Raw genomic sequence first — 26641 nt, forward strand, 5'->3', positions numbered from 1 at the left:
CCATGCCCTGATGGTCTCCCGACTAGATTACTGCAACCTCCTTCTGGCAGGGCTTCCTCTCTCTCATCTTCATCCTTTAATTTCCGTTCAGCATTCAGTGGCACATATCATTACATCCACTCGCCGCTTTGACCATGTTTCTCCTTTATTATCATCCCTTCACTGGTTCCCCTTTCCCTACCGTATTCAGTATAAGCTTCTGTTGTTGACCTTTAAAGCCCTGCATGGGCTGCCCCCTCTTTATTTATCTGAACATCTTTCTCTTTACACTCCCACTCATACCCTCCGTTCTAGTAGTCAAGGTCTGCTGTCCCAGCCTAGGATCTCCACTACTCCATCCCGGATTCGTCCTTTCTCACTTGCTGCCCCTCACTCCTGGAACTATCTTCCCCCATGAACACGGGTCATCACTTCTTTGACCACCTTTAATTCTGAGTTGAAGAGTATCTTGTTCAGGGAAGCGTTCCCAGGCACTGTGTGATTATATATCTGAGTTTTGATTGGATAGTTGATGTTGTTGTTTTTAATTGTTGCCTGCTTGTTTTAAACAATTCTATTTTATATTATTACCTATTGTTTTATACATATTTTGTAGATTGTACGCCATTGGCAGGCTTCATTTTTATTGATTTGATCATTTGTATGTACAGTGCTGTGTACATTTACAGTGCTATAGAAATAAAGTATAATAATAATAATATTACAGATGCAGTATTTTATTATGTAAGCAGCCATTTTTAAAATGAAATTATTGGCTCACAATATACTTATAGATATCTGAGCAAAACAAATGCTTAAAGTTTTATTTTATGAGCAACAAACCCTTGACTGAATCTACATTTAAAGTGTGCCCACGCCATATGTGGGCGTGCCATACGCAGGTGCTCCATACACAGCTTTCTGCTTACTCTGAAGCTACAGCATGGGAAAAACAATGGCTTGTGTACCTGTAGCATGTGCACCGCACCACACCGCATGCACGCACCCCATTGTTTTCAATGGGGCTCAAGCATACGTGTTTTTTCCCTTACACGGGAGGGTCTGGAATGGATCCCCTGTGCATGGAAAGGGCCCACTGTACTTTCATTTGTTTTCCCATTTTCTCTCTCATCCCTCCTGGTTCTTCCTCAACCCAAATCACATATTTTCACTTCCCCCTTCTCCTGGTGCCGCTAATCTGCTTCAACAACCCAGATCCTCCTTTCCTTTCCACACCTCTGTGAGAAAAACATAAAACCACCACATGGGGCTGGAACAGACTGGCATATAAAGTCATCTTCCAGTCAGATTAAAGAGGTGGCGTACAGACGAAGTATGCCTCCAAGCAGGCATTCCAGTGGTGTGTTTACATGCCGCTGGAGCACCTTAAAGCTGGCTTCCTGCCACAGTGGGGCAGAAAAGCCAGCTTTTTGCTGGCCCAACAAGGAGTGGCAAAAAGATGGATTGGGGCTGTGATGTGAGGTTACTGCGGCCTTTGGAAGGGACAGTATATTTCACCCCATGGTCATCGACCATCTTCTCCATTGCCTTTTGCAGCAGCCCCATTGCAGGAAAATTGATAGGAAGAACACCAGAAGTCAATGAATGAGCCAGGTTCATCCTTGACATCTTTAGCTATTTGCCTGGCATGGTTACGAACCAGGTTTTGAGAGGATGCATCTATGGTTATGTTCCTGTGGGTAATGGAAAAGAAGAGTTAAAAGGATGTTGTTTTTGATTGGGTGGATTTAAGTGCTCCTGATAAAATTAATTCTGCATACCAATAGTCTAGCTAACTAGCTGTGTGAAAACACAACATAATGTAATCTGGACTTTCCTTTTCACAGATCAGTACATTCACTAGACAGAATGAAAACAGATTATTTTTCTTGGATACTGAGGGCCTACTGTACATTTGGCATTGTCGTCAAAATTTGAATTATATGAGATCAAATAATGAATTGTCTGGATAGGTAGAATTCTGCAATTCTTCTTGTCTTGGCAAATTATTAAATTGACTTGGACCATCCTGTTTTCATTATTCAGCCTCTTTTTAGTATTAATGTCTGAAGCACAAACATTTTTGCCCGATTAAGCACCTTCACTGAAGGTACAGTACACTTTTATCTAATTGTAGAAACTAGTTTTATTGCCAAGTTCAGCTGTGGGAGCCATCTTGGAAAAATATAAATGTGTAGTTGTTGTTTTGAGTTGTTTCTGACTTGTGGCTACCTTATCACATATTGTGGCCTTCTCACTGTGTCTTATAATTGTATCTTTATCTATGTATATGTAACCTTGCACATGGGCACCTGTTAGAGTCTACAAGAAAAAAGGCATAGTGTACAGAAAAAGTTTGCAGACACATTTCAGATTGGACTGACAATCATTTGCTTCACTTTGTAAGAGAAAATAGAGAATGGGGCAGTGGGATAGAGCAGTTACATAATCTAGGAGAGAGAATGATTGGAAACAGTATATCCTAAGGAAAGAAAGAAATGCTAATATCCTGGTTTCTTAATGGGTAATAAGGTTTATGTTGGTTTTTTTCCATTGTAGGAAGTCTGCACCTCTAATCATGTGGCGGGACAGGCTTTGTCTATATTTCAGATTTCGGGCTTCTGTCACTGGTGACATCAAAAATCTGTTATTTAACATTTGATAACTCATAAATTGAACACATGGGAATCTAGGTTTATGACTTTTATAAAGAAAGGACAGACCCTATTCGTAGAGCCTCCCTTCAATGCTTTAATAACCAGGTCAGCATAACAGCCTAGCAGACTAGTGTATGAATCAAACCAACTAGACAAAATAATAAATCAACTGCAGTTTCTCATTCAGTATTCTTTATTAAACAACCAAACAGTCAGAAGTTTGGAAATAGCCATTTAAAAAAAAAATGAGGTGGAACATATAATTTGTTAAATAAATATATTTAACTCAGAAAAGGCGACATAACAGCTGTCTGGTGCTAACTGAGACTTTCTATAGTTTTGACTCTTTGTCAGGCACTGACAGTCAGGTAAAGGCAAAGTAGCTGAGCATTTACAAGGGGAGGGGGAAGGAGTCAAATTGAATAGTAAAGATATATACGGTAATCAATATGGGCACTAGACAGCCCTATATAGCATGCTCCTCTGCAGGGTCCCCAGTCTCTTCAGACTGTTTTCTCACACACAGAAGACCTGGTTGCTGGTAAGTAGGAGCGAAGTAAGCAGAGGATATCAGAAGAAGCACTAGTGTGCATGGAGAGAAAAACCAATGAGAAGGAAAAAGAGGGAAGAGAGAGAGAGAAAGGAGGAAAAATGAGACATTGTGCACGAGGACAGGGGAACTAACAATGTACACTCTTGAGGTGCATCCAGAAAGTACCCAGTTACTCAGGGAGGATATTTTAATCCCAAATCACTCGACTATTTAGAAATGCCAGTTCTGGTGTCATGATTTCTGCCTATGCTTCGTCTTTTTCTTTGCTTAGAGGCATCTTTGTGGTGGATGGGACAGGATTACTGGGTTGACACTCTGAGTCAAATTAGACATAAAGAAGATTGTGCATTCCTAATGATTAGCACATGATCTCCTCTCTATATTTCTTACAGAAAAATGTCTTAGCGGTCTTATGGTTATACACTTCTATTAAATATCCCTTTCCCCAAGACAACACTGAATTTTAGGAGTCAGCGTGTTTGGCAGGCAGTTGGCATTGAGATTGGGCCTCTTGACAGGTGACCTCATAACTGCAAAGGAGGACAAGGCACTGTAAAATGTAGGATATTCAAGAAAAATGTAGGATGTTGCAAAATAAAAGCTACAGACACTAATATAAATTTAAATTCATGCTTCTTAGCCATGCTCATAATGGAGGACATTTTGGCATTCCTCCTAGACAGACGGTTGGAATGGAGGATGTCTGGTCATCCTGCCTCTTGATAACCATCCATAATAATAATAATAATGTGTGTGTGTGTATGCTTGTGCATAAATATGCAACATGGAAGCATGTGTCAGTGTCTGTTATAGATTCAAGACTGAAAAACTAGACAACTGAAATTTGACGTGGATACTAAGAACTATTGGCATTATTTTGTTTTTAAAATGGATTTTAGTTCATTCAGATGTGTCTGTAAATTTTAAGTACCATCTTCAGTCTCTAGATGTCACAACCTCCGTAACTGGAAAAGACAAAACTAGAGATAGAGTTAAGCCTGGGAAATTCATTTGTCCAAAGAGCCTTTAGAAAGCCTTATATCTTCCTTTCCTTTTCTGGGCCCCTGAAGTCTTCAAATAGTTTAATGGGGGAGAAAGGGATGCTCTGGCTATTTGATAAGTGGGAGTGGAGTGGCAGAGGGAAAGTTTGAATGATCTCTTAGGTAGAGAGAGAGAAAGACCAGTAAGAAAGAAAACAAGAGAGAGAGAGAGGAAAAATAGAAGAAAGAGGATTAAGAGGTTGAATAAAAAGGTAAAGGTAGTCCCTTGACATGAATGTTCAGTTGTAACAGACTATAGGGGCGGTGCTCATCTCTGTTACAAAGCTGAAAGCCAGTGTTGTCCAAGGACTGCTCTGGTGGCCACGTGGCCAGCATGACTTCACCGAACGCTGTTACCTTCCCACCGAAGTGGTACCTATCTCTCTACTTGCATTTGTAAGCTTTCGAATTGCTATGTTGACAGAGGCTGGGACTAGTGACAGGAGCTCACCCCATCATGCAGCATTCAGGCCTCGATCTGCCAGCCTTAACTGGCATCTTAACCACTAAGCTACCACATCTGTAAGGTTAAATAGGAAGGAACAAAAGGGATTCTAACCATTATAAAGCTGGTATTTCTGCTGGTATTGTAATAATCCATTTTTCATCGTTTGGACAGTTAAAGAATCCATTTGTGGCATGGGTGTAATTTGTTATTTTGGAAAATTTATTTGACCTTGTTTTGAAAATGTGTATGTTAAAGGGCCTCGGTCCCATGTTTTCAGAACTGGCTCCAAGAATAACTGGTAGCTTCTTTAAGAACAGATGAAGTTGAGGATACTTATTAGACATCCATGTGTTACTTTAGACTTAGAAATCATATTCGCCAAATGGTTTGCACAAATTAATTTTGATAAAAGTAGGGGAAAACATGTCTTTTCACGTGTTCTTTATTCTTCTGTGCTACATAGAAATAGTCATTGTTAAATTGCTTGTAGATAGAAAAAGCATTAGAAACAAAAGGTGAACACTGATTCACATGAGTTTTTTTTTAAAGTCAGATTCCATTTAAAGGTTGCATTTAGTATTTGGCATTGATATAAAGCAAACTCAAGGTTGAATGCTGCATTCATTGTAAAATGAATGCAGAGTGAGTTTTTAAAATAAAACAACAACACCTCTGTGCAATTACTTCAGTGCATATCCATTCAGGTTAAGAATTTTCATCTTTGCTGTTGCCATAGCAATCTGTTCCCCTGTCACTACTACATTAAAAATCCATTCTGTTGCCAATATTGAACATGTAACAGACAAAAACATTTCTTTAAAATAGCTTTAGGTGTCTTATTTGCAACAGGAAACAGTATTTGTGTTTGAAGAGATACATACTTACAGGGAAATATTAGCAGTTGCTGTGCAATAAAATAGCACATTTTTACAGCTGACATAGTTGCTCTAAAATAGCAAGCGCACTAATGTAGTTTTGCTAAAGATCATTTAATCGTTTAATCATTTTCTTATAGGGTGTCAGCATAGGAGGAAGTTGAGTTAAATGTATTCTCTGTCACATGCTTATAATGAAAAACTTTAGCAGTGGGACAGGGAAATTGTTTTTGGTTGGGTTTTTTAAACATCATTTCTGATTATTACATGGTACAGCATTCTAAGTGCTTGAAAGTGGATTTGGTTTTAGTGGAAGAGATAACCCAAGATTTTTCTACTCTTGCCTTCAGCCATAATTTAGCATTCCCCTTCTGTAACTACAAAGGACAGACAGACAGTATTAATAAATTATAATATGCTTTGCAGTAGATACCTCACTGTAAAATTGCTGTTGAAGTAGTTGTAAAATATAAAAGTTTTTTTTCCTGTCTTTTTCATATTTTTGACCATATTCATGTGTTTTCTTAAAACAAATATTTAATAGTGTGAAGACTCAATTGAAATATATTGAAGCAAACCTTTTGAAGTAAGCAACACAACAACAATATTCTTGGTTTCAAAATGTCTCAAAATAAGTAAAAAAGAAAAAGTAAACATCATATTGAAAACAAATGGTCATCACCTCTAGTTAGTTGAGAGATACTGCTTATATTCAAACTACAGTATTTTTTCCTAGAAAAATACAGCATTACCATCCCACCTAGGTCATTAAATGTGTATTGTTTCAAATGTGTCTGAGCATGTCTGTGTGCAATTATTAGATAAATTCCCCTGCCCCTATCTAGAGCCACATTGTGAAGCAACACACTGGTTTGAAATCCCTGCTTATCCTTTGACTGTTCTATCTTCTTTCAGTTATACCTTCTTCACAAGACAGTTGTGAGCCAAGAGAGACTTACTCAGGCTGTCTAAGCTCCTTGGAGGCAAAGTGGGATGTAAATAAAACAGTCTTTCCTGTGATGGGCCTGTGCAGACAGGCCAAAATAAAGCTGCTTCAGCTCACTTTGGAGGTATGCTGTTTAAATGACACACACATCTTAGGAGGCCAGAAGCCGTGCCAAAGCTGTGCTCCAGTCCTTAGGACTGAAGCATGGCTTTGGTGCAGCTTCTACCCTCTTAGGATGCATGCATCATTTAAACAGCATACCTCCAAAGTGACCCAAAGGAGCTTTATTTTGACCTGTCTGCACGGGCTCATTAGTGATTAGTATTTAAACTGTGTTCTCTCTTGCTTAATTTCTTAGGGCTGAGCCTGATTTTGTTTTTAACACTGAAGGTTGTAATAGACTTTCAGTGGACAGTGCCCACAAAAGCTTATGCCATAATAAAAGGTGGTATTCTTTACGATGCTGTAGGACTGTTGGCTCTTTCTACTGGAACAGACTACCGTGGCTAGCTGTCTGGATATTTCTAAATAACTTTAAACTTCTTCCATAATATAAAACTAGTCTGATAAAGCTGGTGTTTGTTTATCTGTGCAGCTATCATTTTGTTGTTGTTAATTGTAGCGTTTCCATTGTTTGCTAGTCCTGGGAGCTCTGTACACAGGTTGTGGCATATACAATCTGGACTCCCAACTTTGTAAAAGAAAGAAAGAAAGAAAGAAAGAAAGAAAGAAAGACACTAAGAAAGCTCCACAGTGCAGTTTGTTGTATTAACTCATGACAAAATCTGTTTGGATTACCACTGTGCCATCAGGATTTCTTCATGTCCTTTGGGTGTTTTTCCACCTCTTGAAACACCATCTTGTAACAAATGTAGACCGGCAGTGTTTCTTGTGCCTTTGCCAAATGTTCTGATGTATAGTACCCCTCTACATACATTCTCTAATCACTGTTTAAATTCTTGTATGATGTTATAGGTGGCTGCTACACTAATTCCCTTGCAAGTCTGCTCATTTAATTTTTCAGTCTCTTCATGCCACTAGGCCCTTTTACTACAACCTAGGTCCTTAAGTATGTACCCAACCTGCAGATAGGCTGTTGGAATCCTTTGAGTTTTATTCTTACTTTTGTTTTTGAGGTTCTTTTGATAACATAAATTGACAGTACACCAAGTCATGCCAGCCTTCATGACCTTAAGGTATTTTTGGGGTGAAATGGGGCAGATATAAAATCCATGCCCTGTGCCTACTCAAAGCCTGTCCTGGTAACATTGGCCCATTCCACACGAGCATAATAATACAGACTGGGTCCGTACTAGGGTTAGAAAGGGGCGTCCCTTCCGGACGCCCCTAACCCTAGCACGGATCGAGTCTGTACAAAATGGCAGCGCCCGTTCCACATAGGGGCCACCATTACGACGTCATGAATGTGCTGCCTCCTCCAAATGAGGCGGCGTGGACGTGACATTTTTGCGCCGTGCGAGGGTGCCTAGAGTGCCCTTTCCACGGCGCTAGAAGGATCTCCGAAACGATTTATGTCGCTGGCGCAGCCTTTAGACAGCTGCACCAGCGACGCAAAGGAGAAAGGGGCCGAGCGGCCCCTTTTTCCTCCTCCCTGCCGCCACTGGGTGTCCATGGGGCTTGAAGCCCCAAGGACACCCCTTTCCAGGCCGCGGGAAAGCGGCCTTTTGCCGCTTCCCCGCGGCCTAGAAAGCAGCAGATTGGGGCCTCAGAGACTGCCGTTCTGGCAGATGAGGCCCTGATCCAGCGGGGAAAGGGCCGGTTACAAGCCGCCCAAACGGGCAGTCTGTAACCCGCCATTGCCATAGCCTTTGAGGCACATTACCTCCTCTGTGCCAGTTTGAGATGATGGAGTAAAATGTTGGTGGCATATATTTTGTAGTTAAAACCTCCAGCTCTAGGCAAGGATCTGAAACTTCTGTTTTAGAATAAGACGTATATGTGTTTAGAAAGCTTGTTAAAATCCATGTGTGTGTGTGGAAAGTTATTTTATATTTTACTTACATTTTTAACTTTTCCTGTTTGATATCCACTATTCTCAATGGCTTCTGCTTATGATCTTTTGATAGTCTCAATCTACCCTCTATTACCAAGTCCCCGTCCTATCTTTAAAGTGCATAGCAGTGTAGACATTTCAGGAGGTCACCGCTGACTGCATGTAGACTGCAGATAGAGAAGAGATGTGAAGTTATCTTTTGACTTTTATGGTCCTTTTTTATTAAAATGCTTAGTGCCATAAATGTAGTAATAAGAAACTCATTTATCTTGACAAAAGTGCTGCTATAAACTATTCTGCGCTCATAAAATAACCTTTTAAATTATTGTTTCTGCTGGTATCAATAAATTCATACAAAGTGCTTAAAGGTCAGGCATTGCCAGAAAAATGTCTTTTCAGCTTGTTAATTAAAGGTTCATAAGAATGTGCACCAGTTTGCTCTTTTGACAAACGGAGAAAGAGGGGGGAAATGCCTCTTCTCAGAAATGGATGGCAGTGGCAGAATGGCAGCTGAAAATGACCAAAAAAAAGCCAGAGACAGTATGTCAAAAATTCTAGTACCATTCAGGTTGTGTGTGTAAAGAAAATTTGTTACTGATTACAAGATAGTAACTGAACCCATTGTTCCTTCTCTCAAACACTAAGAAATCTGTCAACCCCCATTCTAATTGCATTTTAATATTATTAAATGTGTAGGTATGGGTATCTAGTGCAGAATCCAGATGCTTTGGGCAGTGACCTCTCTGTGACAAAATCTCTAAGGATGTGGCTGAGCAAGGTCTTGTCTCATGGTGTTGTGAGATCTAGTCTGAAGAAGGGCCCTTCAGAGACCATCCAGAGAAAAAGACTAAAACCATACAGTTCCTTTGAAACTTAGGGTCCATATATCTTGTGTGAGGAACCACCAAGCTACCACATCTCCAGTGGATGATTTTGTGTAAGTTTGTGTAAGCAAAGGTGCCATAGTGGTGATGGTGTAGGAAGTCATAATCCAGCAACATCAGTGTTTTAGTACTGAAAGAATTTGTTTCTTTACATTCATGAAGCTAAAGACTGGCACTGGGCTAAAAAATGTATATATTTATTTTTATGCTGCCTTTCTCCCAGAAAGGGGCCAAAGGTGGCTCAGAAATAAAACCATTTAAAAACATAACAATAAAAACTTATTGAGGGACTGTCGTTGCTCTTGAGAGTTTCACAGCATTGTCCCAAGCCCTGCCCTTTGCTGACATAGCTCTTAGCTTTCTGGAAACTTACTCTATTGGATTTGTCTTGCCAGTCTCCACTAGGCCTTGCTCAGCATATAGGTTTGAGAGAACTTGGCATTGGGTTTGACTACTACATTGCAGCAACTTGTGTAACTGATGTCCCCAAACCCAAAGGCAGGCAGCCAGACATGTATGACAGATCAAAAATAAATCTTTATTTTTTTATCCATTACAAGTCATTCCATATTGTGATAGTCCACTAGCCATTTCTGCTACTTCTCTGTAACTAGGAAAACAGAAAGCATTTGCAAGCATCCATCCAAGCTGTTGGACTAGCATTTGGCTTAGCGGGACAGGAGGTTTGCATAATGGTGCAAGCTGATGACGAAGGGAGAAATATAAGCTCACTTCTCAGCGTAAGCACAAACATGCTCTTGTCATTTAAGAAGAATAATTACCTTGCCCAAAGAATTTCTGCCCTTTTCCCAGTGCATTACATGGGATGGGAAGACTATGTTTTTTCAACATGCCATACAGCTTTGAAAAATAAGCAAACATATTTTCTTGAGAGAAATGTGCAGCTCAATGGAAGACTGATTCAGCATCCGCCATATGAGTCGTATTGAGATTATCCATGGCAGCTGTGTTATAAGTCCTACCAATATCTGGTGTGCATTTGTCTTGGTCCAGAGGAAATGGTTTCTTTTTGCTTGTGCCCTGGCTAGGGAAACCTGTCTTGCTCATTCTCTGATCCTATATTATGCATCTATATTATGTAGCAGTAAACTGAACCACACTCTTTCAGATTGTGCTCCCACCCAACAGTACAAATTTAAAGATGCAGTTGCAACAAAATTATGTACTTTTTCTGAACACTGTAATAGTTATGGTATCTTATCCCGGAATTTAGCTTTTAGTGCTTGTGGTCCTTCCATAAGTGAATACGTTATGTAAGAGAATTAGGAATTCTGCCCTTTCATCTCAACTCTCTTCCCCATTTGACATGTGTATTGAGCCTTCATTGTTTCCTCAGTAAAATAAAGTGAGTTAAACTAACATGTTGCAGCAAAGTGCTTTGAAATTCTTTTGGGAAAGTAACAGCATATCTGCACTCTGTATTCGTCATGTTAATAATTTATTTTCTGCTGTCAGTAGGCTGACAAATGATTTGTTTTAAAAGTATATTAAACACTAAATCCCACACTAAATCCACCTGATCCAAAAGAGCCTGACACCACATATTTTCTCTGGTACTAGGCTAGTGGCGTGCAATACTGGGAACCAGTGGGGTTCCAGAAAATATCTGGAGGTTCTGAGGCTTAGGTGGTGCCTACTGCTTTCTCTCCCCCCCCCCCCTGAAATCTGTTACTGAGGTGCATCAGCTATCAGTAATAAGATTTAATTGTATTTGGGTACAGATTTTTTTCTCTAGAGCTCAGGATAATGATTTTATTGGCTTGCAGTTCCCAATTCCTTACAACTGGTTATGCTCGCTGGAGCAATTGAAAGTTTCTGTCAAACAGCATATGAAGGATTACATGATTCCCATCCCTAAAGTTGTGAAAAATTGCATGGTGATCCCAACTGTGAGAAATATGTCATGCTCATATCAGTGGAATAGAGCCTGTATGTGAGGTTTCAGGTAGTAGATTTCATTGATTCTCTTGCTTAGACAAATTTGGGATTGAAAACATAGGATAGCTTTTGGGCTGTGAACCCCATGGTGTCCTTGTTATCAATGCCAACCTTTTTTGATGTGGAAAACAAACTAGGTAGAGCTCTTCAGGGAGAGTTCTGTTTTCATTGTACACTTCGGCTGAAACATTGATAAGTGTTACTGCTATGAATTCATATATTCTAGGATAGTGCCATTTTGTGTGTGGAAACATGTGGGACAAGGATAATTTTTGGTCTTTCCCTGAGGCCTTGGATTTTCTCATTCATGATAAAGGCTGAGCTCCTGGTTGCATAACTGAGTTCTGGTGCCCTTCCAGCCCTCATCTCTAAATGCATGTCACAGATGGTTTGGTAATGGTTAGAGTGTTCTCTTCACTATTGTTTTATCCTGATAAATGAGGGAAAAGAAGCAATTAAAAAGTCTGGGGATTTGCTGCAGAATGGGCCCAATTTACCTGGGCATCAATTGATTTATTTTGCTGAAGAAATGAAAAAATTAATCCCGGTATTATTTATTCCAAGTCCAGACAGAGAGGCAAGTGCCTAACATGCTTTTATTTTTTTTTTTTTTGCACGCGCGTGCATGGGAGCAGGGTTGTTCTTATAAATCCAAAACTATATCCACAAGTGGTTCCCCTATATACAAGTGGATCAAATGTATCCTTGGCATGTGTGCACTGACTGAGCATATGGTTTAGAAGGTTGAAAAAGAATAAAATTTAGTTTAAAAGGTTAACTTGGATACATGTGCATGTTTTTTTTTATTTATTAAAAGGTCTTTTAACATTTGGTAGCACTCAGTCTTCATGCAGGTCAATGGAACATAAGATTTCTGCATTCAGCTGGATTCTTGATTTAAGTAGACTGACCTACAACCTGGTAGTTACTAGAAATTCATACCAGCTTCCACTCTTGCATTTTGCTGTTTCTGACACACAGCTCTCCAAGCTGCAACAAAGATATAGCCATGGATGACACTGCAGAGCTGTTAGCTCTCAGCACAGACTATATTTTGTGGATAAAAACAATAGATAACACTGCAAGATTATTGTAAGCTATTCTGTTAGCTTTAGTCCAGCCTGGAGTTGATGACATCTTCTTATTGTGCATGGATACAGCTGTTTTTATTACAAAGCACAGACGTGGAACTAGAATATATGATAATGTTTTGTGATGATGGTAGGTAATTATACATTTTATAAAGAGAAGTGTCTGTCTTTTGCTGGTCATGCCCTTGTAAGTTCAGTTTATTTCAATAGGAGAGTTATATTCTATTCAGTATCTCTGTTCAAATCAATAAGACTTGAAAATGTATCTTCTTAGATTGACCATTAATAACCAGTTAAATATTCCTTCTCTTTTTGGCTATACTATGTTTGCTGTGCAGCATATTTTCCTGAATAGCTTTAGAAACTACAGCAACGTACTCAGTTTTCCTCTCTCTAAACATTAGCATATGCTTTTCTTTTCTTGCTACTAAAACCTAAAAGTAGTTTGTGAAATGATTTTTTTAAAAAACAAACACCAATCACAACAATTCATAGGTATGAAGTGTATGTTCTGCCAGGCAACCTTCTGTAAGATTCATTTTCTTACTTTAGAATAAAGAGATACAGCCAGACGCAGTCAGGTACCAATGAAAATAAAGAAAATTGGGATTTTCTAGCCCTTCGCTGCTGGTTTTTTTTAAAAAAACAGTTTTAAAAACACAACAGCTTTTCTTTTTCAGTATTAAAACAATTGAGCTGTGATATTAAGAGACTGGTAAACATTTGGCACATATTGTTTAGCTCTAAAAATTTCATAACTGAAGAATACTATAATTTGTTTTCATTCTCTTGAGAGGTGCCTGCGCGGCTCTGAACTTCTTTGGGGAAATAAATTGACAGCGTTTTCTAAGAGTGTAGGTGACAGGACTAATGATAGCTTCATTGGAAAACACAGCCAGAACTCCTGGTCCACAGACACCAAGAGAAATGAACTTAGTAGTACAAAGAAGCTGCCTGGCTGTTTGCTCCCATTCCCTTCAACTCCCCTTTTTATTGTTGGTGGGTTCTGTGCTGTTGTTTTTTTCTTTAAATCTCTCCCTCCCCACTGTTTTATAGAACAAACCCTAGGATGATAACTCCCTGCCGAAGAAACTGTTTTATCTTTTGTCAGATGAGGCAATGTAGTGTTGGGAAAGGAAGGCAACTGAAAAATAGTGTAGTTTTGACACATCTCCTGCTTTTGTTAACTTTGATTTTAACTATAAGATACTTTTTTTGTTAGTTCTCATCAGATTTAAGTCTGTGGGAAGAAATTACATGACTCTTAGGACTACAGCACACAATAAATTTCCTATGCGTCACTTTTCTGTTGGGCATTTTAACTACACTATCAGTTGTGACAAATGTATACAAGTCTGTTTTGTTACATTTACATCTCTGCTAAAAAAAAATTGGGTCTCTTGCCACAGACACTGGAGCACTGCTGTGCTTGAAGCATAGTACTTTCTTTGTAGAAATTTATATCCGTGAGGAAGATTCATTTTGTGTGAAACAGTCCTGTAAGGGTATGAACATTCACAGTATGGTATGAGAGCGGGAGGAGTGTTTTCTAATAAATTGACTGTGCTTTAAAATCACTTTCTCCCTCTGAAGGAATTTTTTAAAACAAATGCCATTACGTGTACTGTACATCTAATTTATCCCACTGGTCTTGTTCATCTTGCATTAAGCTTATGTTGGCATTGGGTGTACTCCAGTTTGTATTCTGTGCAACCCTGAGAGATAGGCTAGGTTGTAGGTGAGACTAGCAAGCTCAGATCTACATAATGAATACCTCATAAGAGATAAATTGCAAGAACCCTAGTCTTCTTCAAGATAAACATTCTGTTAAGGACATCACCCTGAATAATATGTGCAACGGAATTGATATAAGCAGTCAGGTGGCTGGGAGAGGTTTGATTTAGAAGGTGTTTTTGATACCATTTCAAATCCTGAAAATGTGTGTGGTGTTATTGTTTTTCCTGGCAGAATTTGGGAACCATTACTGCCGTGCCGATTAAAGTTCCTCAGGTCAGCTCCTTGCAGAGGCTGGCAGGACAAAGACCAGCAGTGCTACCTCAGGTAAGAACACTAGTTTCATTTGTTATGTGCTTTCGTTTCACTGGTTTTATGTGATTATACTCAAATTGTGAACCGTTTGTTAGGTTTAAGTGATTCAGTTCACTAAGCCCCTTGGAGTGGATCATGCAAGGGCCTGTTGCCTGCTTTTCATAAGAGTTCTGCACCCATGGACGCTGGCTTCTGTGTACACATCCCTACCAGGCCACAGAACCTGAAACACAATTTCATTTCACTAATTCATTGGTCATTGTGAGTTGTATTTCATTCTGACTATGCCTCTTTGGCTGGGAACCCAAACACCTATGCAGTAGTTCAGTGTTATGGCTTTTGCTTGTTTGTGATTTTTAATAGCTATGTTTTTAATTGTGTTTTTTTATGGCTATCTTGTGATATTTCAAATGTTGGTATCTTTTTAGTTAGGTTTATTTTAACTTTTGCAAGGACCTTATCAGATGCAGGATGAAACATCATCCAATCATCATCCAAATGTGGCAGAAACATTGTGGAAGCACCAGGGAATGTGATAATCCATGGCACTTCTAAAGTGTAATTGAGACTTCCCGCTATGTTCCCATCATGGAATTGTTCGCAGGGAAGCCAGGAGGAGCCATTTTCTGAATAATGGGATATCCTGTTATTCAGAAAATGGCTTTCCCACACACGATTCCATGATGGGAACTTAGCGGGATGCCTCAATTACACTTTAGAAGCACCACAGACGATCACATCCCTGGCGCTTCCACAACGTTTCTGTCACATTTGGATGATGTTTCGCCCATGTCCGATAAGGTCCTAAATCACCTTGAATCCAAGACTGGGAAAAAGGCAAATAGTAGTAGTGGTGTTAGTAGCAACAAAAACAACAACAATAATAGCAGCAGCAATACAAGTGAAAGAGAAGCCTCTTCCCAAAGTTTTTTTCAGTAGAACAGTCAGTCAGTAAAGCATTATTTTAGATATAGTCAGAGAAACATTATTTTGCCTTCGACAGTAACACACCAACTGTTTAGAGTCAACTTTTTTCAAGATTGCAAAACACTCAGTAATAGAAATGGAGTTACTGCCACTTATAATGCCTCATTGGCCAGCATTTCTTTTGAAGATATATGTACAGTCTGTTGGATGTTCTGCATAGGAAAAGCCCAGTAGAGAGCTTCTCACTCTTGCCCTCCTAAGTGATACAGTGCCTTAGTCGCCAAAAATGAGAATCATTAGGAGAAAATTATAATTATAAATAAAGTCCAGAGAAGTCTGTAAGAGCTATTGTTAACTATTAGTTTTGGGTGAGAAGGCCCTGTTTGTGTTACCTTTCAGACAATTTGAAGGAGAAACAATAAACTAATGAGACTGGATCCATATAATATGCATATAAACTGTAGTAAAAATACAGTTTTTAAAACCTTCTGTTAAAAATACATACTGGTATAACAAAGGTTTGGCTGCAGTTGCTTCCTCACAGTCTGAGAACTGCATATAATGCAGAAGAGCACTTACAGGATATATGTTTTAATATTTTACCTTTGCTTAAAAAAAAAACACCCTTAAAAACCTGGCCAAAAGTACTTAATTTTCTTTTGAGGCTCAAGTCAAGGTGATGATTTTTGTTTTTGAAGTCCTACCAGTTCTGGACACAGAATGCTTTTTCCCATCTGTACCTCCCTGGAAATTATAATCATAAGAATGAGCCCTGGTTTGACTTCTTTTGTCATTTAAGGCCTGTCGCATGGCAGTAAGAAGCAGGAACACTGTTACCTGACTTTTTGCCTCTTGTCCGGTGGCACAGTTTTCCTGTTTTAGTAACAGTAAACATTTAAATGGTGTTCAGCACCAGAATCATTCATTATAGGTTGATTTCTTTAAAGGACAGATGTTATAATGCTGTTGTGGTTGCCTTCATGTTGTTTCTGATTCATGTCAACCCTATCATGGGATTTTCTTAGCAATATTTGTTGAGAGGATTTTCCTTTGCCTTCCTCGGAGGCAGTTATAACACCAATGAATATCTCCTAAGATTTGGCTGTAAATGTCTGAGTACCCTAACATAGCAACTGAGTAAATTTTGAGGTTAGAAAGAGAGAGGAATATATCTAATTCTGCAGCAGCATTATATTCTTCCTGTTGAATTTGTATCTAGTGGTAATTAGAGGTGGATTTGTTTTTAGAAATTTTGAAACTCTTGGGAATAAGTCATCTTCCACATTTTTAAAGGGGAAGAAATTTGGAGAAATTGAAATACAGAATTGAAATAGTCAGTACTTATTTCCATAGCAAAAGGTAACTTTCTTTTATGGCTTTATAAGAAAAAAAAAACTTCACTTTTAGGTTAAAAACATACTGGAGAAATAATCCAGTTTGAGACTGCTTTAACTGCCTTGGCTCAGTGCTAGGAAATTGTAGTTTATTGTGACAGAGAGGTCTAAATGTCTCACAAAACTACAATTCCTCAAATTCCCTAGCATTAAGCCAGGGCAGTTAAAGCAGTCACAAACTCAATTAATTCTGCAGTATATTTTGGACTATTGCTTAATTAAGGTATGAGATTGTACTATTTGGTATATTTAATCAAATATGGAATGCCACTTGGATTTGAATGTCTGTGTCTGTAATCTATACAAGAATTATCCATCTCTAATTCTGCAGATTGTCTTAATACAGTTTCATACTGTGCAATTCCTGGAATTTCTTTCCTCCCCCTCAAAAATAGTTTCTAGTTTTTCCAATAGAAAAATATAAAATATTTTTTATCCCTCCCCCACAACTAGACTTTCATGCCTCAAGTGGTGAAGTCAGAGCATCTACTAGAAAGGTACACCAGAGGTATTTCTCAAGCCAGTTTATGAACTTGGTGAGATACAGTACTGTAAACTGCAAATGCCAGTTTTTTAAATAACCTGATCACCTGTGTTAAGAATCTTAGCCAAGTGATTGCCTAAGAAGCTTTAACAGTAGAGGTAGTTGGCTTTCTGTTTTAGGCTACGCTTAACACATAAATGCTAGAGAGTTTTGCTCTGAGCTAGTCACACTGAGGAACGATCAAGGCTGATGTATGTTCTTGCATTCTCATCTATCTTTGAATTCTTATTTGTCACAACAGCAATTCATAGTATCAGACAGTTGTTACTGAAATAGCATTACTACTGTTTACAAATGTACTTGTAACTTGCTATTCTTCATAACAAAAGACAACATTTTGTAAGAAATCCAAATGAAATATTGTGTGCTGAACAAAGAAACCATGTAGGCGAGTAACAATTCCAAAGGTATTTGTGAAAATGTAGAGGGGGCAGGTTGTGTGTGGAACATAAATAATGACATATTTCAAGAAAGAGCTCCCACCTGACTCTATTGTACCAGTATGTTAGTGAGTGTGCTGCTGTTTTCATCTGAGAAACTTGTTTCCCTAGCAGCAAGATGGAGGGTGCTCAGACTAGTAGACTAAGTCCAATAGCTTTGTTGCCTTAGAAGGTGTTTGGAAGTATGTGGCAAGCATATGCTGAAACAAAATAATTCTCACCTGCATCCAACATGTGCTCCTCTTGCGGCAAGATCTTTTGGGCTGAAGCAAAGAGTTGAAAAAAGAGTGCCTAATTTTGGGGCAAGGACTAGCTACTTGAAAATCATGTACTGTATATGTCAGTTCCCTACTTGTGGCTAGTTCAGTGCATAAAGCCACAGTCACAAACAGGATTAGATTTTTACTTTAGTTTTTGAACATGTTGGCATTCCTTCCTCCAAAGCTTTTAGTATGCAGATTCTCATGTAAAAGCTTTAACAGTCGGTCTTCCATATTCGTGGTCTTGAGACCTGCAGTTTCGATTATTCGCGAGATCAAGGTTGCTAATGTGGGCATTGCTTGTCCCCTTCCCTCCCTGATCTCTCTCAGGGAGAGATCGGGAAGGCAAAGGGTCTTTTTGGGGAGGGGGCGAAGCCACCTCCTCCTCTCTTTGCATACCTGATCTCTCTCTGGGCTGCCCAGGGGGAGACTGGGAGGCATAGGGTCTTTTAGGAGTGAAACCATATTCTCCCTTTGCATCCCCAATCTTTCTCTGGGTTGCCCAGGGAGAGACCAGAAAGGCAAAGGGTCTTTTTTTTTTTTGGGGGGGGGGGGTTAAGCCACCATCTCCCTTTCTGGTCCTGATGGCTTCCTGATAAGCCCAGAGAGTGATCCGGCAGGGAAAGTGGCAGGAAGCCAGTTAAAAGGATGGAAGGGTGGGAAAAATGGAGTGCGAGCCCCTGCTCCCCCTCCCCCACCCTTTAACTGGCTTCATGTTTTTTCCATATTCATGGGGGTCTTGTTCCTCTAACCCCTGCAAATATGGAGGGAGAACTGTATATTAATAAAATGAAATTCTTTGTTTATGAGAACCTCTGCAGTGTATGTCCAGGAATGCTGCTGGCACCCATGCTCACACACGCTGATAAGATGGCTAAATGTAAGAACTAAAGCTGAACAGCTAACAGATTACAGACCTCTTTCTCTGTCCGAGCTGGGCCACAGAGCCGAGGCAGGATTATAGAAGTCACAGAAGTCAGTACAGTCTGAGGTCAGGGAAGCCAGAAGGTAGGAGTAGTCGAGTCTGTTCCAAGGTCGTAGGTTCAGGGGCAGACAAAGATTCAAGAAGCACAGAGTTCAAGGAACCAGCGCAGACAGCAACCAATATGATGGATCTGCAATAAACTCTGGCAAAGGGTTGGCCTTCTCCAGCTGCCTTAAATCAGAGATGCACTCCCTTGTGCCAGCTGATACTTATCTGCAGATTGCTTGTCTGCAAGTCTCTTAGATCTCCGCAGGCAAGACCTCTCAGCTCTCCTTTGCCTAAAGGAAGGAATCTCCATGCTTTGTTCTTCCACTTCCACTGGGGCAAAACTAGGCTACTGAGTGTCTGGAGGGGCCCCCACAGAGCTAAGGTCTGGCTGAGCCTCAACCACTGGGGCTGGAAGATCAGAGCTGGGATCTGGCATGGCCTCAAGTTCCTCCTGCACCTGAGGATCCACGACGCCCTCCTCGTCCTCCTCTTGGCTGGCCATGACATCGTAGTAGTTTGAACATTGGATTACAACTCTGGAGATCAGGGTTTGATTCCCCACTCAGCCATGGGAACCCGCATGGTGACCTTGGGCAAGTCACACACTCTCAGCCCCAGAAAACCCTGTCACCATAACTCGAAAACGACTTGAAGGCGCACAGCAACAACAAGAAGCCTGTGTTTACCTATGCTGTACGTTAGAGCTTCCCAATGAAACTGGCTTTATAAGAAAAAAGCCATTTTTTTTCTTTTTGGGGAGGGAGATGAAAATTTTCAGAATAATTGGGAAAATGCAATGTTAATTTTACAGCTTAAAAGTCATTTTGTTATTTTAGGAACTCGAAATGCTTTGTATATAAAAATACAGTTTAGTCAAAATATAATTACAAACAGAACTACTGGTATATATGCTGTATATCTACAAATGGAACTTCAAAGCCCTGAATAATGAAGAATATGAATTATAAGGGACTCATTGGTTTTGCTAGTTTGAGGAGCAAACAACACCTCCCTTCCCATAAAAACTGCATAGGGGAATCAACATTAGTAAAACATTTTAAAAGTTTTGGGGAAATAAAGGAAAATAACCCCCCACCACCAATTTTCTTATTCCCGCCCCATAGCCTTCCCATTTAATCATGAACAACCATGAACAGTGTGTAGGGAGAGGAGAAAAACAGTGTGAAGAGTCACATGTTCTCCTGTTGTAATTAATATACTAATGGCTCTCCTTTGTCTCTGTGGAGTTATTAAATCTTCATGAAAGCCCTCCACAACCCAGAAATTTAAAATTATTTATGTCTTAAGAAACAGATACCCTTATCTCAAAACATACAATGTTGTTTTACGTTGCAGTAAGTGGTAATAACTGCTGAGAGATGGACTACCAGTGATTTAGAGGTCAGCAATTGCTGAAAGCACCAATTACTTTAGAACTACTTAGGTGTGCTAGGATACTGTGAATCTCTCTCTCTGTGTGTATTGTGTGCATATGCCCGTGCACAAACTACTTAGCTGTTTTTGCTAATATTTAGTATGAATTTGCAGGGAATGTGCTCTTTCCTGCTGCACATCAGGATAGACACTGTTGCTGTTTTGAATATTTTTCAGCTTTGTGGCATCAAAACAAATTGAGCAACAGCACACCATGTTTGAAATCATTATATACATACAGTTGAGAAAAGTTTGACATCTGTCATATACTAAGGAAATAATACTTTGCTTTCTCTGGAAAAGCAGCCCCATGGTAATTTCATTATATGTATTCACCAGCTGCAAGAATACTTGACACATTTCTGCTTATTAATCCTTTCCTCTCCTGATCTTTGTGTTGCCCTCCTACAGTATATACAGGTGCTACCTAATTTGTCTCACACATAGTGCTTGTTTATAAAGTCTAGGTTTATTGTTATCTTTGCCTATATTTTTTGGAAAAGTATCTTGTACATTGATGCTCTGTGTAAATGCACTGTAATAGTAAAACCAACGTCCATTAATACTAATAAAAAATTGCAGGATGTGCTTACCATATCCTTTGTTGGATGACTACCTGGAACCATTCACAGTGGTGTTACATTAGTCCTCGCTAAGCTCTGTGTACTGGCATTATATGTTGTAGGGTTTTACAAGAATGTGTGAAGTCTAACATACATAATTTCCTTTACTCATTCTTATAGCAGTTTTCAATACAATCAGCTGTGTTTTGTTTCTGAGCAAACCATCTCCATGAGTTGGGTATCAGAGGCACTGGACTATGGTGGGTATTTTCTTACATAGGGAGCAGTTTTCAGAGAATAGCCATTGGGAGTCATCGGCCTGTTACAGACTGCCAAAATAAAGCTGCTTCGGGTCTCTTTGGAGGTATGCTATTTAAATGATGCATGGGTCCTAAGAGTCCAGAGGTCACGCCAAAGCCACACTCCATTCCTAAGCACTGGAGTGTAGCTTTGGTGCAGCTTCCGGATTCTTAGGATGCATGCATACCTCCAAAGAGACCTGAAGCAGCTTTATTTTGGCAGTCTGTAACAGGCCATCATTAGGGGGGTCTAGAATGCAGTATCATTGATACATTGACCGTACTGTATTCCTGTTACAGGTTGAGTCTCCCTTATCGGGAATTATGAAAACCAAAATATTCCAAAAACTAAAACTTTTTTCATGGGTGGCTGGGATGGTGACACCTTTGTTTTCCAATGGTTCAATGTACACAAACTCTGTCCTGCAAAAATTGTATAAAATATTGTATAAAATTGCCTTCAGGCTATGTGTATAAGGTATGTAGGAAACATAAATGAATTTTATGTTTAGGTCCTTGGGTCCTATCTCCAAGATACGTACATATATGCAAATATATTCTAAAATACAAAAAATCAAAAACACCCCTGGTCTCAAGTATTTCGGATAACAGAAACTCAACCAGTACATGTTAATCAGATGAGGCTCGTCAGGTTCAGAACTGGGTGCTGTGGTGGACTGGACGGGGCAGAAGCCCTGTTAGCTGGCTGCTCTTGGGCAAGGAAATGGGGTAGTTTGTCTCTTTTTAATGGGACTGGATTTCTGCTGGAAGAAGCTTTGCAGCTTAGTAGTGCACCCTGATCTCTTTTTGTTCCTACATCCTCAAGTGGCCTCACTTGGTATGACCACTGTACCCATTACTAGATGGGGCAGTGTGGTTACAGTGTTTCATGCATTAGCAACATCTAGATAGGATTCTTAAAATGTTCTCAGACTTGAACTGGCCTTAGAGTCATAGACCTTGAACAGTCAGCCCAGAAGGGCCATCATTGGGCTGATCCAGGGACGGGGCATGCACATGACGCATGCCTCCCGGATTGTGCAGAGGCTGTGCCAGGGCTGCTTAACGCAGCCGAAACCTGGCCACAAAAGGAGTGATTTCTTACCGCTCCGTTTCATGGCATGTTTGGGACCGTGGCAGCGGATCTCCTCAGGACCATGGTTTCTGGTTGCCACGGTCCCAAGGCAATCGGGGCATCTACTTCACCCCATAGAATCATAGCATTTTAGACTTGGAAATGTCTGCAAGGGCCATCTGGTTCAATCCCCTGTCAGTTCAGAAGCTGCTGTTAGTGCAAAACATAGAGGTTTGGATGTGTAGTGGAACACTGTTGTAATGTCAGGGTTAAAGGAGTTGCAGTGGCTGCCTGTTCACTACTGAGCCACATTTAACTTGCATTGGCATGGGGGAAAGCAGTCAGTACAACAATAATCCAAGTTTACACTCCTGCCACAAAGGCAGACAAGGAAGAAATAAAAAAGATTCTAAGCAGGAGTCCAGGAGAAAATTGAACAAACACTAAAACAGTAAATGCTGGTAATCATAGAACCGGTATGGTGTATGGTTTGAGCTTTGGACTGTAACTCTGGAGATCAGGGTTTGATTCTCTGCTCGGCCATGAAAACTGGATGATCTTGGGCAAGTCTGACTCTCTCAGCCTCAGAGGATAGCAATGGCAAACCCCCTCTGAAGAAACTTGGTTAAGAAAACCCTATGATAGGGTAACCTTAGGGTCTCCATAAATCAAAAATGACTTGGTGGCACACAACAATAACAACAACAATCATAAGCATTTGAAAACCAAATGTAGGAAACAGTGCAGAACTAATCATTGTAGGAGAATTTGGCCTGGGGTCAAGAAATAAACCAAGAAGGCAACTTACAATCTGTTGCAAACACATTTTGGGGCAATTACAAGGATATCATTAGATGGACCAATACAGTATTCAAATACAGTAAATAATGGGAAGCAGGAGATGGAGAAGCTATATTCTTTTCCCAAAAACAGGACCAGGATCAGACTCTGGCTCAGACTATGAAGTGCTAATACCAAAAATCAGGGCAAAGTTAAAGATGTAGATGAAGTCCAACATTGTGCCAAAATACAACCTGAAGACCATCCCTGAAGCATTTGAAGACTATGCAAAGAACAGATTTGCACTGTTAAGCCTAACTGATAGGGAACTAATTTCCAAACTGGGACATTGTCTGGAAAGAATGCAAAAAGACACCATCTGTAACCAAAAAGAAAGAAAAGACTTACTGGTTGATAGATGAAACTCTTCAAATGGTTAAGAACCAAAGAGAAGCAAAAAATAAAAAACAGGGTCAACATCCTGAATGCAGTTATTCAGCAACTTGCATGCAGGGGCAAAAAGAACTACAATAATAATTAATGCAGATGGACAGAAGATGGCAACAGTGGCATCACTAGGGAAGTGCAGATCACACCGTGTGACACCCCAGAGGGGGGTGTAACCCAATAGGGCGTGGTGTAGCCAGAGAGGGGGCTGCCTTCTGAGTCTGGTGTGGTGGTTGGTGCTGCACCAATCTCGGAAGGCTGGGGTGGGGGTGTGGGGGAGATAGCTACCTTCTGAGTCTGTCATCGGACTCATTCAACTAATTTCCAATTAAAATCAGTCAACAGACATGGAAAAGAATGACCCACAGATTGGAAATGCTCGATATACATTCCAGTCCCCAAGAAATGAAGCAGTAGGGACTCCAGTAACCATAGGATGGTTGCATTCAAGTAAACTGAGGCTCAAAATACAACAACCAAGACTTTTACTTTATATTGAGTGAGAAATGCCAGATGTCCAAGATGGATTCCGGAGAGGAAGAGGCACTTGGGTTATATATGTTGGATATGGAGTACACCAAAGAATTTCAGAAGACAGTCAGCCTGTGCATTATAGATGATACCAAGGCCTTTGATTGTACAGATCATGAACAACTATAAATGCTCTTAAAGAAATGAGCGTGTCACAACATTTGATTGTCCTACTGTGTAAACTGTACTCAAGGAGGTTACCATGAAGAGAGAATACAGAGAAACAGGTTGGTTTCCAGTTGGCAAGGGGATCAGGAGAGGCTGCATTTCATCATCCTATTTATTTGTATGTGGAACATATAATACGTAAAGCAGGATTCAATGCAGAGGGACCTCCAGCTATGTTATATGGACAGCTGACATCTCCATGGGGCTCTGTGGAAGATAGGGCATTGGTAGTGATTGGCATTGGTTTGGAGGCAAATTTCAAGTGTGCCTTCTCCCCCTCCCCCATGTAAAGTGGGAACAAGGAGTATTCCCATGAGTGTCTATAAGCCCTGTTAAGCCCCTGGGGCAATTACAGTCATCTGAGAAAGAGGTGGAAGGAGACCAAAGGGCAAAGCCATCAACTCTTTCTGTTGTATGGGAGACCACTAACTAGATTTAAGAATAAAGAGAAATCTTCAAGCCAGTGGTAATCGGTGCTTTAACTAGTATCCTGCCTTTCAGATTAAGGAGAAATGTTAAGGATTGTTGAGGATAAGAGAAGTTATTTACCTGATTGTGTTTTGCAGCATTGTAACCGAGGAACTGCAGTAGAAGTAGCCAGCCAAAGAAGTTAAATCTTTATATGTCAGTGCTTTGTTAAACAGAAGAACCTGCAGTCACTTGAAGAAAAACAAGCAACTATTTGGTTAGGGTTTTGAGAGGAAGTGAAAGTGCAGAAAAGCTGTTTTAAGGAGTATAGTTCATTTTTATTTTGACAGATGGCATGACTGAAGACAGGGATTTGAAGGAGGTAGTAGGCGAAGCAAACCAACCAACTGGGTCTCAAAAGAAAGATGAGAACAGAAACTGGAGTGTAAAGCCATAGTCTTGAGAGCAATTTCTGGCCAAACTGGGAGGATGATGGTGACACAGAAAGAATTTTGAAGGTTTCACCCAATGAGAGTGCTGGGAGTACCATTGATGGCTCAGAGGAGGAGAAGAACAGCAAACTTAAGAGGGGAAAAGATACCTGGAAAAATTTCTGGAAGAAAAATGTGAAGGTTGAGGTTTTTAGAAAGGGGAAAAAAGAGAGCCAAAGGTTAACATTATCAGGGATGTTTTACATGGAAGGATATTTTCCCCTTGTGTTCTGGGTGAAGTCTTGAAGGCTACCTAAAGTGTTCAGCTATGGAGTCTGAGCAGAAAAGCCAAGAATGAGATTTAAGGGGGGAAAATAGGATTTGGCTCCTCTGATTGAAGATATTAATAGAAGGTCTATTAATTAATCATATCTTAGCCTAAAGGAAAGGGTAAATAAAATAAAGTGGGTGGATTTATAGAATTATTTTTAAAAAAAGAAGATTGTTAAGGATGACTTATATATGTAGAAGGGATATATTCTAGTGGGGTACATAGAGAAAGGAACTATAACAACAAAAGAAGCAGCAGTAGCAACAACAATAGTGTTTGTAACACCCCTTTCATCTCCTTTTTATACAAAGGTTGGTGTCTTATTGTATTAGAGAAGAACTGAAAGTTTAATCTGCAGTCAAGAAATCAGAAAAGGGCTAGGTCTTGGAAGGGCAGCTATGATGGAAAAGATCCTCAAGTGTAAACATATATAACTGAATACTAAAGTTAGGATGATATATACCGTGGTATTTCCCATTTCTATGTGTGGTTATAAAAGCCAAAGGGTGCTCAACAATGGCTCCTTTTCATCCTGGAGAGAAGTGACCAGTGGGGTCATACAGGGCTCTGTCCTGGGCCCAGTGCTATTCAACATAGAATCATAGAATCATAGAGTTGGAAGAGACCGCAAGGGCCATCCAGTCCAACCCCCTGCCATGCAGGAAATCCACATCAAAGCATCCCCAACAGATGACCATCCAGCCTCTGCTTAAAGACCTCCAAGGAAGGAGAATCCACTACACTCCGAGGTGGAACAAACTCCCTCGGAGTGTAGTGGAGTCTCCTTCTTTGGAGGTCTTTAAGCAGAGGCTGGATGGTAATCTGTCGGGGATGCTTTGATTGAGATTTCCTGCATGGCAGGGGGTTGGACTGGATGGCCCTTCCAACTCTATTATTCTATGATTCTCTGAAAAGGAGGACAACGAAGAAATCTGATATGAAGCAAATCAACTCATTTGAAATGTAGGGCTAAAAAGACAAATAAATGGTTCCTAGAGCAAATCAAACCTCAACTCTCCCCACAAGCCAAGATGACTAAACTAAGACTTTCACACTTGGGCCATATCATGTGAGGACATGACTTACTAAAAAAGACAATAATGTTTGGTAAGGTAGAAGGCAGTAGGAAAAGAGGGAGACC

The 26641-nt window shown here is 40.1% G+C and overlaps 1 protein-coding gene across 4 annotated transcripts in view; it reads left to right on the forward strand.

Annotated features, from left to right (window-relative positions):
* The window catches only part of LOC149312593 (PHD finger protein 21B-like), a 223410-nt gene that overhangs the window by 157634 nt on the left and 39135 nt on the right, over positions 1-26641 (forward strand). For 3 of the 4 annotated variants that reach the window (XM_089524934.1, XM_089524937.1, XM_089524935.1), the window contains one exon: positions 14415-14507. The exons of the other annotated variant lie outside the window; for it this stretch is intronic. In XM_089524934.1, coding sequence (XP_089381060.1) covers positions 14415-14507 — 93 coding nt within the window. The remainder of the gene's footprint in view (positions 1-14414; positions 14508-26641) is intronic. 4 annotated transcript variants of the gene reach the window in all.

The sequence above is a fragment of the Sceloporus occidentalis genome, unplaced genomic scaffold, assembly GCF_023333645.1.
Source record: "Sceloporus occidentalis isolate IW3139 unplaced genomic scaffold, rSceOcc1.0.p SCAF_5, whole genome shotgun sequence".
In the NCBI taxonomy this organism is placed as follows: Eukaryota; Metazoa; Chordata; class Lepidosauria; order Squamata; family Phrynosomatidae; genus Sceloporus; species Sceloporus occidentalis.